Source organism: Mustela nigripes, chromosome X, assembly GCF_022355385.1.
Source record: "Mustela nigripes isolate SB6536 chromosome X, MUSNIG.SB6536, whole genome shotgun sequence".
Lineage (NCBI taxonomy): Eukaryota > Metazoa > Chordata > Mammalia > Carnivora > Mustelidae > Mustela > Mustela nigripes.
The window spans coordinates 88,085,971-88,099,546 of NC_081575.1; the positions used below are offsets into that span (position 1 = coordinate 88,085,971).

Below are 13,576 nucleotides of genomic sequence, written 5' to 3' on the forward strand. Positions count from 1 at the left end.
CCTCATTTTGATGTGCTGTGAAATATGAAAAAGCTTACACTTCCGTCTGTGTCTTAAAAGGTCAAACACAAATACTTACACTTTCAATATGTGGAGGACAGTTGTTGCCTGTTGCCTCAACTGGAATGTCGTCGTATTTCTCAAAGTTAATCCCAGTGTTTCCTCCAGAAAAGAGTTCCCTGAAATCAAAAGATTGGTAAGTCTACTTGTTATCCTAGCTAATGCGGCTTTATCACAATTAACACACATTTCAAAAACTTACTGTTCCAAGCGTTCACTTGGTGGGAGTGGTTTTGACCAATCATCTTCATCTGATTTGTCACACCAACGACTATTTCCACCACGTTCAAATTTGCCAAAACCACTTCTGTCACCACGGCTGCCGATGCCATCATAGTCACTCCGTCCACGATCATCAAACCTGAACAGCATAAGCAACCAATCAGAATCGTATCATTTAACCACTATCAGATTCCTAGAACTACTCTAGAATCATACGTAGAGAGAGAAACTGAACAACTCATTATGCTAACTTCATCAGACTGTGTTATTTACATACATCAAGTATGTATCCCTCTTGAATTCTGTAATATTTTACAGCCTACACAGGCCTCATACATGCTGAAATTAAGAACCGAGTCTTAAATATTTGGTATCAGCATGTAACTTACACTTTTATTTAAACTTCTCATCCAAATATATTTTAGTGGTAGGAAAAAGAAAATAGCACATCAAACCTCAATTGTCCCAGTTATATTAGAATGTCACTTATAAGGACAAACAATTCACCTGTGTGACAGACTTTGGATAAAAGGTAGAAAATAATCCTTACCTGAATTAAGATGTTTTTAGTTTTAGGCCTGTTTGCGAAAAATCAGGACACACAGGACTAACCACAGCTATTAGGCGCATGAGGTCAGTTCACCACTTGTGTAATCAAAAATATAAGGTGTTTAAAAATCATCATGTAGAATATCCACAAAAAATCTCAACCATATTAGGCCATTCACTAGACAAACTTTACTCCTTTACATATACATAAAACTAAAGAAATATAAAAGTAATCGATTTCAGTATGTCCAGGGGCACATTCTTATTCTCATCTAGTTTCTATACAACAAGTTCAATTTAGTTAAGACCTCCTACATTTAGAAAAATAAGATTACACAAACTTAATGCTTAACATCCAAATAGGTGATCTACTGGGAAAAAAAACATTCTTAATGATCAGGGTATAAGAATGAGTACTTATCAAATTAAAGACCAATTCTTGAATTGCATACACATAAGACAAGAAGATCAGTAAAAAATCACTTACCTTCCCCTTGATCCACTTCCACGATCACTAAAGAAACTAGATTTCCCTCTGGAATCACTACGAGATCCGAAACTGCTATATGCATCCTTATCTTTACTAGAACTCCACCCTGAACTGTCTTTGTCGTAGAATCCTTCAATACAAAAAGAGAAGCAAACCCATTTTATTTTATTAAATAGAAATTTACAATACCTAGGTCTCTGAATTCAGAGCCTTCTAACTTGATCTCTGTGAACTGAAAGGACAATGGAAATATTCCTATCGTGGTACTAGAAGTGAACCAAGATTCAGAGCTGGTTTGTAATCGGCACACAAAATTTTTAAATATTTTTAATACTACACAACACTGTGCACTAAATCAAGCAGTTTGACAGTCTAAAAAGTGTTCTAAATGAATAAAATACCACCACTAAAAAGGTCAATCGCATTGCCTATAAAACAATTGTATGACCAGCACAGGCACAATTTAATTTCCATTTTATACGTGTGAACCCAGTTTACTAGAACAGCTGCCTTTGTTTCAATGTTTCCTAGAGGTGCTCTTTATTTAAGACATTCCTAAAGGTGTCAGATTACTTAATACATTATTTTCCAGATTCAATAGTAAAAAGTAGAATAATGCTCTGTTCACATGAAATGCATACTATCGGACAAGAATCAAGAATACCTAGAAAAAAGGAAAATCCTCATTCCTGCACACTGTTGGTGTGGACAAATTCTTAGGCACAACTATAAGCATTCAATAACAGGGAATGAGAAAGGTATAAATTAGCCCAACAGGCAGAGGCTTTAAAGACAAGCAGTAGAGGATTTAAACTAGTTTCAGCAGCACTTTATTAAATAGAGATCATTTACAAGTTATTTTCCTTCAGACTGGTGCCTTTACCATTAGCCAGCCAGGTGATCAACAGACTTCACTAGCAATAAAGAATTTTACATTTCTAAGATCTCTTTCAGTTCTAAAAGCTCTATACTACCTCCTCCCTTTGATCTCCAGTCACTGGGATGAAGAGGGAAAAGCACTGAATATACACGAGGCCAATTCCAACTAGAACACTCTTAAGAATAAGAGAACCCACAACAATAAAGACAATGTACAGTAATTAAAACAATGATATGCTAATTAAGAGATTATAATATGGATTTTATATCATGTATTGCAGGGACAGTGCAGCTGATAAAGACTGCACATGCATATGGAAGAATGACAGTAAACCACAGGTTTCTGTGGACTTCACCCTTCTGATTCCGCCTTCATCATCTTCCTTCTTCTTAACCTTTAGTTTTCCAAACCTTCACTCTTCCTCTGAATCTCAGATCACCTATTTTATGGAATATACAGACCCAGACAACTGTCCCATAATGAAGTATCAGTCTATCACTGTATTAACAAACACAATCAGAGAAGACCAGGTGTTGTCGACACATTAGACAAAACCTTTCAAACTAAAGCAGTTAAAGGCAAGGAAAGGAGATGAATGAAACCAGAGGATCACTCCCAACTTACTGCGAGCATGCCCAGTGCTATGATCTGTTTATAATCTGTTAACCTATTCTGCAATAACCCATCTATCTTTTTTGACAGCTCTGCAAAACAGAAATAACTGGGTTATCACTATGCAATTTGTTTTACATAGTAGGGTGCCTACTCACCCTTTTCAAATTGAAATCATGATGTGAATGATCACAAACACAATCACAAAGTACAACACTAGTAAGGTTGTACAAAACCATGTCCTTGGCCACAGAAGAATATGACATAGGAAATACAATTTTCCACTGCATGAATTTAGATGAGTTTTCCCAAAGAGTGTTAAGTCCTAATATTTGAACCAAACACCATGTTTACGGACTTCCCAAAGTGCCTCATTTTTCCCGAGGCTCTGACTTCTTAAAAACAAGAATTAGGTCTACCCAAGTTGCTCGACTTACCTTTAGTAGCTTCTCTGTTCCTTAAGTGAGGAGGAATATAGCGTCCCTCTAAAAGAAAGAATTTAAATTTAAATGCCAAAACTTCCAGTTAAAGCTTTTTACAAAAATTTGTGCAACTAAAAAATGGTCCTGGAACAAATTTTTTTAGTATCCAGCCACCCAGTCTCTTATTTGGAAATTGAGAGGGGGGTAAAATGAATCTGCTTTTACTTTAAATGCATACTGCTTTTTAAGAACTATAAGTGGGGCGGGGGGTAGGGTGGTAAATAAAAATCTGACTTGGAACCTAATCACTGAAATCCAAAAATAAACAGTTTGTCTCTAATGGTTAACGTAACACAACTTTTTTTAAGGGCCTGCTATTATTTCAGAGAAAGGTCATAAAACAGACACAGTTAACAACATGTAAGTATTACAACCTCACAGACTACTATATAATAAATCATGTAATTAGACACTAAGTATTTTTATTTCCATCCTGGTTAAATTCCAAAAAATGGACAATATACATTAAGGAAAAACAGCAAAGGCAAAAAGGATTTCAAGAACTGGAGTTTTAACTTAGAGCTTGCTAAGCCTATAGTCAACTTGTTCTGTAGGCAAGCAAGAATACAGCCTAGACAATAGATGAGAAGGAAAAGCAAATAATGTATAATACCAGGTAAAGGAAAATCAACCTGCTCTATTGCTAAAGAACCTGCAACTTAACTTCCCTTTCTACTTTTGGGTTGAATTAAATATTAAGAATCTCTATTAGGTAGGATGATCAACTCTCTAAAGATCTTTACCTTGGCAAATAAAGTAGAATATAAAAAATACCAAGTAACTTTGTGCTCAACAAGGCCCTTCTTGCCTAAAAATGAGGCCACGTCCTTTACCACCTAACACAGTGCTTGGAAAAAAAAAAAAAAAAAGCTTTCACACCCTACATTTTCCCCCCTCCTTTTCCGGGGCAGGGGAGTTAATAGGAAGAGACCTGACCAGAAGGAACCTGAAGCTGTCCTAGTGCCACAAAATAAACCAATAATAAACCACCTACACCTTAATACTAATCTGTAACAAGTCTCAAAAAAGCAAAAACAAACACTCTGAAAAAATGAAATAAAGCTTTTATATCTAATTTCTTTTCAAACAAATGATGCTAAATTAGCATTTAAAATCCTAACTACCACTCAAGATTGTTATAGCCTGTTATGTCTCATGTTCTTCACAGGAAAGGGTTAACTGTAGCTGATGAATGTGAATGTTCCCTTTACTGAATTTAATTCTGGTAAATAGGGATAAACACATCCCCACCACCTCTAAGCTTGGCTCAAGATTCATAATGAACACAATCAAACACTTCCAAGGATAATGTGTGTTCTACCAAGTTCTTTTTTTAAGGACTATTTACTAAAGAAAATGAGTCCCTTTCTTTTATTACCACAAGGCCACAATGTTATGATTATTAATTACACTACATAATTCTACAAACACTGACTATATAATTCTTTCCACAGCAAAACGTGGAAGGGAAATTCTTAAGCTTTAAATAAGTCCAAGAAAGCATTAAGTTATTAATGCTCTAACATTCAAGAAATTCATAAAACGGTTTACTTACTGCTTGCTGTACTTCCTCCACTCTGATTATCGGAAGAGTTCAGGTCTAGGCCAGCAAACTAGGAAAACAGAGTTAAATGGTTAGCAGCCCGTGTGTTAAAGTATTACACTAAGAAAAAACTAGTCCTGCCCTCCAGCACGAAGTAGCACTAGCTGCCCGGCCTGCTTTGTGGGGCTGATGGGAAGGTCTTAATGAGAATATGAACTAAGAATGTGCTTTGAAGACTGTAAAATTCTAAGCAAACCCAAAATAACACTGTTTATAGTACAGAAAGCAGCGCCCTAGGAGGCTGGTGTTATCCGGTAGAAACTGGGTCCAAACTTAAGTCATCCAATGAAAAATGAATTTCTCCCTGTAACATCTTCCATGGTAAAAGCCCCCAGAAATTATTTTAAAATGTCAAAAAGACAATGGATTCATCTTTACTCCAATCATATTTGACAAATGTTTCCAATGCCACCAACTTCCTACTTGAAATTATTTTAAGTCTACAGATCACACCTGAAAAATAAACTAAAATTTTAACTATTTCTTAGTTCTTTTATCCCTAAATGTTGCACAATTGTTTTTAATTAGGGTAGCACTCCTGGGTGGCTCAGTGGTTAGTGGGGTGTCTGCGTTCCGCTCAGGTCAGGATTCCGTGGTCCTGCCACAGAGCTCCTCATTGGGCTCCCTGCGGGGCCAAAAGCCTGCTTCTCCCTCCCACCCCTCTTGCTTGTGTTCCCTCTCTCACTGTCCCTCCGCACCCCCCCCCCAAAAAAATTTCTTTAAAAAAAAAAAAAAAAGAAGAAAGAAACAAACTCTGAGGTAGGTTCTACCTATTTATTTTCTCATTTTCAAGATCTAGATTAAGTTCAGAAGATTTTGAACATAAACTGCACGTGACATTCAACACTTTAAGAGAACACATTTCACTACATTTAATCTCCACTTCTCATCCCCTTACACTGAACGCAAAACCTCAACATTCTACAAAAAGACCTATGTTTTCTCATTCTTTTACGACTCAACAGAAACTACATGCAAGCAAAGGGGGGGGGGGGGACAGGACTGCATGTGTCAAAAGGAACAGCTTAATTTAAGAAAGCCACAAAAAACCAAATCACACAATACTGATGCCACCTGTTTGCAAAGGTGACGTAAGTCTTCTGTTAAAAGCTCCAGATACTGTCAAATTGCAAGCATTATCAATGGAGTCACTGAAAATTGGAAGATTTTATTTTTCATGTGACAGACACGGGGGGAGAGATAATGCGAGGGGGGGGGGGGGCTCCCTGCTGAGCAGAGCACAAGACCCTGAGATCACAACCTGAGCAAAGGCAGAGGCTTAACCCACTGAACCATCCCAGCAGATGCTAAATCTTAAAAAGAAACAAAGTATGATAGGACTTGTAGGCACCTGGCTTCCATAGTTTGCATCAGCAAAAACGCTGACATGCTTTCTGTTAACAGATACTTTAAAGTCCAAAAGAAGAGAAAGTCTTTTTGCACTTGTGTTACAAGTTTAATTTTACACTGAGCAACAGGAACAGAAAGTCCTTTTGCACCTGTGTTACAAGTTTTGTTCATTTTACACTGGGCAACAGGAACGATAAAGACCACGTTAAAGACTACTACAAACTCTCAGGATTACACTGCTTCATTCCTGCCTCTAATCTTTTTAAAACGGCACCACCGATATAGAAAATGTTAAAATTGGGGATAGCCTGTGCTCTTGACAAGATATTCTATGCGCTTCACTCAACAAAGGACGTGTCAGCAATTTGGAGAATCTAAGTGATTTATTAAAGGGGGGAAAATGCTCCCAAAGAAACAGGATTAAATCTCTAAAAATATTACACGGGACTACATTAAAACCTACGATCAATTTGTGTCACTAAACTTCGTTTCAGGATTTCTCTGGCGTCCGTAGATAAATACTTACAAGGATCCCACATCCCACCTAAAAGCTTATCGGAAGCACGGTGCTTCTGTTGCAGAGGGATGCAGACTTCCTGCCACCAAAGCCCATAACCCTTCCTCCTCGCTCAGATCACACGTCCTCCTCTAATCTATCCCCAAAGCCTTAGAAGAGGAGATTCTGGTTAAGATGACAGACCCGGAGATCTGACCTATTATTTCACAATTTCACTGCACAGGCAGCAACAAGTTAACAACAAAGTGTTTATTTCCCTCAAGCTACATTCTGGGTATTTTTCCTCCGGCCGATTCCTGGATCAAACGTCACTGACACGGGAATGGTCATACAACCCGTGGTACCACCCAAAACAATGCCCGGCCCTCGCTAAATTGCCACGCACAGACTATCTGGAGCGAGTAAGAAAAAGGGGCCACTCCAGGTCCCTAACCTCCCTAAGGTCTCCCCGCCGTGTTCAATCTCTATCTAGAGCCCAGCGCCACCACGCACGCAGGGACCCATTACTCCCTCCCCTTCCCCCCACTCCTCCCCGAATCTTCTGCGTCACAAAACTTTCCACTCCGGAAACGCGGCCTCGGCGGCCGCGGCACCCTCGGTCCAATGGCCCCTGCGGAAACCTGGCTGAAGCGAAAAAGCCTAAGGAAGGAAGCCCGGGAGAAACAAGATGTCCATTCCATCCTCCTTTCCAAGCCCCTCGCCTGCCCGCGGCCCGCTCTCTCCCGCTAGTGGGCCCCAGCACCGCCCAGCCCCACACAAAGAAGGCCGCCGCCATTACCCCGAGCGAAGGCCACCCCCCCGCGCCGCCCCCTCCCACATTCAAGGGCTGCGTCCCTCCTGCTCTCTCACACACACAAATGCCGCTGCGCGGGTGCGCGCACACACACACCCCAACGCCGCCGGGTCTCTGGGACAGGAATCCAGGCCGCGCGCGCAGAGTCAAAAGCCCTAGAGGCCAAAGGGGTCCCCAATCGCACACTGCCGCTCCACGCACCACCCCCCCCCCCCCCCCCCCCCGGGTCACTAACTAGTCGGGGTTCGCGCGTGCGCGTCCCCATGAAGGCGCTCGCACCCCCCTCCCCCTCCTCCCGCCTGCGCACGCACACACAAAAGCCGCCATTGTGCTCGGCCGGGGGACAATACCGCGGGCCAAGCCGGAGCCCCGGTCCGAGCGACGGCCATAACCAGCATTCCTGCCCGCTCCCCGTTCTTTCACAGCCCCGAAGCACTGACACTGGCCAGCTCGAGGCACGCAGGAAATGGGAACTAAGAGTGCCAGTTAGCGCTGCGCCATAAGCCAAGTCAGGTCAGCAACCATCCCGGCAGCTCCTTGCAGCTCACCTGCTGGTCCAGCCCGAGCGCATTTTCCACCGCCACATGACTCATCCCTGAAGAGTACCGAGAACTCGGGAGTCTTCCTCTGCTGAGCGACTGTGTTTGATTCACCGCGAAGGCCCTCTCACGGGAGAACTGCGGCTCTGAAGCTCACGGCGCGGCCACGGATCTAATATACTCACTCGGAAGGCTGTACGTCAGCACGTAAGACGTAGGCCCTCCCTCTCACACCCGCACTCCTCCTGCCGCTGTGACTTCTGCCTAGCTACTGCGAGCTCGTTTAGTCCAAACCTCGCGTGATTTTCTAATCAGTCCCGTCCCTGGCTTGGCGTCCTACCTTGGACCTCCGAGCGCCAAATGCTGTCCTAGTTCGCTGGAGCTTCAGTTGCCCTGTTCTCCGCTAATACCCTAGCTTGTCTTTGAGTTTTTGAAATCTCGCGATAACTCGTGTCCCGTTTTCCGCCTCCGAGGAGGTCTTTAAAATTTAACCTAGGCCTCTTCTTTTTCTCCCTATGCTCTCAGTTTTTTGCTATTTTCAGCCGAGCACTCGTTCGTGTTTCTGTCAGTCCTCCGACTTGGGAATGTCGGTAGATTTCTTCGAACTAATCAGCCCTTGTTCTTCCGCGGGCAGCCTCCCCGAAAACGGAGTTAGGCAGAAAAAAGCCCGAAGCCGGGAGGACGGCGGGTCACGTGACCGCAGGTGTTTATCGCGGTGGCCATTTTGTGGAGCTGGAAACCTTGGCCTTAATTGAGTGCTCGGAGGGCAGGGGGTTGGGGGAAGAGGGGACAGGAGAGGGAAGAGAGGCAGAGGAGGGAAGAAGGGGAAGAGGAGGAGGGGGGAAAGGAGGAGGAAGGAGGGAGGAATGGTGACCGGGGAGGGGTGGGTAGCGGAGGGGATCTGGGGACAAGTCCTGATGGCCGGACACTTTAACTGCGCGGTTGCCTAGGCGGCGGGGGCGCCGCCTAGAAACGCAATAACCCCCTTCTGTTTCATCCCGCGACGCGAGCGCGCTGATGCGCGCGCCCCCGCCCCCCGCGGTGAGGAAACAATGAGACCATCAGGCGCTGAAGCTGAGCCGGTGTTTGTGGGTCCTCCCGGGACCCCGGCCCTCCGTGGAAGCAACGGGCCTACATTAGGCCCTTAGTTTCCTCCCTCGGGGCGCTCAGCGACTCGGGGCCGGTGGCCTCCGATGGCTCTGCTGCTTCTCTCAATTGGGGGTTGCGAACGGCTCTCCTAGAGAGTCGACAGTGTTTGCGGCTGGGCGCAGTCAGGGCCTGCCGAAGAGAGTGCTACGGCGTTATCGGCTTGGGGTGGGGGTGACCCTCAGGCCACTGCAGTGGATGAGGAGTGGGAGGAAATGGGTTTCTGCCGTTGGAGGAACCCCTACTTGTGGCCCCCTCCGAACCAGGCCACCCCTACGTTCTTGCGTCAGTGCCACAGGCCCTTAAATAGAAGAAAATGTATTGACTGGTAGATCCTTGGCTTTAAGCGAGCAGCCGCGCAAACTTCGTTCTTATAAATGCTTCCCCCCGCCCGTCTAACCTTCAGACTAACAAATAACACACAGGGTTTTCCACCATCCCTCAAAAGGTCGTCTGCAGCCAGAATTCAAACAGCTAGTGTTCGTCGCATAAATTACCACGTTGCTTCTCTCCCTATCCGATTCTTAAAATTGAAACCGAAATTCTGAGTTGGGAGATAATATAACATTTGTGTCCAGGCAAGTTGCTTAACTGCTTTGGTTCTCCATTTCCTCATCTATAGAAGGAGTTGAGTGGACTACATAACCCTGTAAAAAGACTCAGTTCCTTTTTATGACAACCGTTAACATCCCCTTTAACCGTGCTGAAATAACAAATCATAGCTAATATAACCTAAATACGAGAGCACGCAATTTCCAAAAACGTGACTTAACTGTAGGATAGAAACAAAACGATTATAATAAAACAATGTACTTTAATATGTGCATCTCCTGCACAAGGACACTTAAGTGGTGATAGACACCTGCCCAGTGCAGTCAACAAATGCAACTCAAGTAAGGGGTTCTAACAGCAGTGTTGCCATCAGTGACCTTTTCTAAAATGATGAACTCTTGGTAATGTTTGAAACAAAGCACTATTATCTTCGCTCAATTGTTGCAGTATTACCATTCATGGAGAATTCAGTGTACATCGAAACTGGACAAAAGGGGTGCCTGGGTGGCTCAGTCCTAAAGCTTCTGCCTTCAGCTCAGATCATGATCCTGGGGTTCTGGGATCAAGCCCCGCATGGAGCCCCACATCAGGCTCCCTGCTCAGTGGGAACCCTGCTTCCCTCTCTCCCACTCCCCCTGCTTGTGTCCCCTCTCTCACTCTCTCCCTCTCTCTGTCAAATAAATAAAACCTTAAAAAAAAAAAAAAGCAAAAATACTCTTGTTTATATGTAGTGTTCCAGGCTTTATATCATGATAAACTCATTTTTCACTTAGATGAGTGTCCAGGGGATCAATTCTTAGCAGTATAGGACTGACCAGCATTGTAAAACATCTAGCTTGCCTGGCTCACTAAAATGCCAGTAGCCATGCTGGTCATTGTGACATCCAAAAATACAGATAACCACAATGCCCCCTTGAGAGCCATTAAGCTTAATGACCATTAGGGTCCCTTTCAGCCCTGAGATTCATGATTTCTCACAGAGCATTGGTGAGGTGTTTCTGCTTGATTTGGCTTCAGTTTCCTTTTATTTATTCTTATTATTTTTTAAGGTTTTGTTTATTTATTTTTGAGAGAGAGAGAGAGCTCCCACAAGAGAGTGCATGAGCTGGGGGAGAGGCAGATGGAGAGGGAGAGGTAGACTCCCAGGACTCTGGGATCATGACCTAAGCCAAAGGCAGACGCTTAACTGATTGAGCCACCCAGGCGCCCCTCAGTTTCCTTTTAATATACAACAGGCTAAACATTCAAAATTAATGGTTCTGAGAGTTCAAACTGCATGTACCAACAATAGGCTGTACTGATATCCCTGGCTCCAGGCTTTATTTTACTTTCCAGTAGCGCCAAGGTAAAGGCTACTACCCTGGGAGTACCTAAAAGAATTAAAATATACAGCACTTTCCTACTTTCAATTAACCCCTGCTCATAGGCATACTCAGTTCAAACCACCAGGGGTTTTTGTTAATCAATATGTTATAATTGGAATATCAAATTGGAAAGGAAGAAGGGAAACATACAAAGCTTTGTCTTCAAACACATTCCCACTGAAAAAGAATGACGTGCACACTTGGGGTAGCTAAAAGAACCAACTTTCGCAGCATTCCAAAGGACTTTTCCACTAAGCAGTCATTTGCATATCTTCACAGGGCAGTCATTTGCAAATTTTATCCGAAGTGACCTAAAAAGGGTTAGGAAAAGCTGAAACCAGGGAAACTTTTTTGCATTCTCACTTCCTTACATTCCCAGACAATCTTAAGCAGATGGCCCCTATGGAAGCAAATACACCTTTTGCACCATCCCATCCCCCAATCCCTGGAGGCAGCCGAGGAGACAAAACCCTATGAACTGCAGCTCCTGGAATCAACAGTTCAGACTGGGGGCAACGTACTTGACAGCTCATGGCCTCAGTTTCCTCGTCTGTAAGGATAGAATGAAAATAGTTCATGTCTCGCGGCACCTGGATGGCTCAGTCAGGAGAGCGTGCGACTCTTGATCTTCGGCTCATGGCGTTGAGCCCCATGTTGGGTGTAGTGATTACTAAATAAATAAATAAATTTAAGACAGTAGTTTCTGTCTCAAAAGGTGGTTGGGGGCGCCTGGGTGGCTCAGTGGGTTAAAGCCTCTGCCTGCAGCTGCAGCTCAGGTCATAATCTCAGGGTCCTGGCTCCTCGCTGCGCAGAGAGCCCGCATCCGGCTCTCTGCGCAGCGAGGAGTCTGCTTCCTCCTCTCTCTGCCTGACTTTCTGCCTACTTGTGATCTAAATAAATAAATAAAATCTTATTTAAAAAAAAAAAAAGATGGTTGGGATTCAAGGGCTGGTACGTGAAAATGCTTTGCAAGGAGGGAGAGATTAGTACATGGTAGATTCGTGTCCACATACACTTGGCTCTCTCCCCATTGTCTCAGCTCCTTAGAGAGTTCCTGTAGCACCCGGCTGCTTAAGCCAGTTACATTCACCGCGGTTGCGTCTGAACCCACAGACAAGAGGGAACTCGTCACACCCTAGGACTGCCCCATAGATGTTTGATGATAAGTAATTAGTGCAAATGCCCGCCTTGGGCAAATTGTAATGTGGGGCACGTTAAGGGGTCTAAATCCATTATTTTGCTTCCGCAAATCGTTTTAAGTAAATTTCATCACCATTCTCAAAGATTGAGATAAACTGAAATCACATTTATTATGGTGCAAAGAAACAATGTGGCCAAATAACCTAAAACCTTGCAGAAAGATAATCAGACTATTTTGCAGCTTGAAGAAAAGCGGTAGGGAAAGGGGTGCTAAGAGCTAGAAACCTCAGAGCCTTTAGTGAACCTTATAATTCTCAGTAGTTTTTCTGCAAGTTCCAGAGGAAAGGTCTGCCGGGTCCAACTGACCCACACTTCCCTTTAGTGTGGACAGGGAATAAAGTTCGAAGAGGGCAGGACTCCCCTGTAATCAGGATAATTACCAGGTGTGGAGGTAAAAGCAGTGCCCACGGAGTCTCCTTTTATGTTTGAAAGTGTAATAGCCTTTTTGAGTTTCTGTTTGTTTCGGGCTCCCAATAAAGCAGGTTAGCTTCCCCTGCCAGCTAATTTACAGTACAGTTAACCCTTGAACAACAGGGGTTTGAACTGCACGGGCCATTTATTCTTGGGATTTTTACTGTACAGTACTGTAAACATATTTTCTTTTCCTTATAATTTTTTTTTTAAGTAAGCTCTATGCCCAGCGTGGGGCTGGACCTCACGACCCCGAAATCGAGTCACATGCTGTACTGACTGAGCCAGCCAGGCGCCCCTTTCTTATGATTTTCTTAGTAACATTTTCTTTTCTCTAGCTTGCTTTATTGTAAGAATTCCATATGTAATACATAAAACCTGTAAAATGTGTTAATCAACTGTTTATGTTATCCGAAAGGACTCCAGTCAAAAGTAAGCTATTAGTAGTCAAGTTTTGGGGGAGTCCAAAGTTGCACACGGATTTTCAGCTGGTCAGGAATCGGCGTCTCTAATCCCTACATTGTTCCAGGGTCAACTGTGATTAGGAAGATGTTACTATGGAGGCTGATAAAAGTTTTAGAAGGAAGAGAAGACTTAGACTTTGGGAAGTTGCTGTACACCCTTATTCTCCAAGGGTGAGAAGAGCTGGTACATTCAAAACCAGGTATGTTTTAGGCAATTACTATATTCCCAAATAGCTAACCTGGCCTGGAATCCACTTTCCTCCCACAAAGATGGCAAGACGAAAAACCAAGTTACAGTGGAGGGTATCTTCGCTACCGCTAACATTGCTAAAAATATTTTCA

At 43.5% G+C, this 13,576-nt stretch overlaps 1 protein-coding gene and 1 long non-coding RNA gene across 3 annotated transcripts in view; both read right to left on the reverse strand.

Moving 5' to 3' along the window:
* The window catches only part of DDX3X (DEAD-box helicase 3 X-linked), a 16,218-nt gene extending 7,908 nt beyond the window's left edge, over window positions 1–8,310 (reverse strand). Inside the window, exons 1-6 of one of the 2 annotated variants that reach the window (XM_059385875.1) lie at window positions 8,107–8,310; window positions 4,851–4,908; window positions 3,251–3,298; window positions 1,319–1,451; window positions 263–421; window positions 80–179 (exon numbers count right to left, since the gene is read on the reverse strand). In XM_059385875.1, coding sequence (XP_059241858.1) covers window positions 80–179; window positions 263–421; window positions 1,319–1,451; window positions 3,251–3,298; window positions 4,851–4,908; window positions 8,107–8,151 — 543 coding nt within the window. In that variant the 5' untranslated portion in view covers window positions 8,152–8,310. The remainder of the gene's footprint in view (window positions 1–79; window positions 180–262; window positions 422–1,318; window positions 1,452–3,250; window positions 3,299–4,850; window positions 4,909–8,106) is intronic. The other variant, XM_059385874.1, reaches the window with a different exon arrangement.
* Window positions 8,311–11,093: 2,783 nt separating this feature from the next.
* Window positions 11,094–11,948, reverse strand: LOC132007580 (uncharacterized). Its single transcript, XR_009401394.1, has 2 exons — window positions 11,681–11,948; window positions 11,094–11,470 (listed from the first exon to the last, which is right to left on the reverse strand). It is a non-coding gene; the product is annotated as an uncharacterized LOC132007580 (long non-coding RNA).
* Between the last annotated feature and the right edge of the window lie 1,628 nt (window positions 11,949–13,576).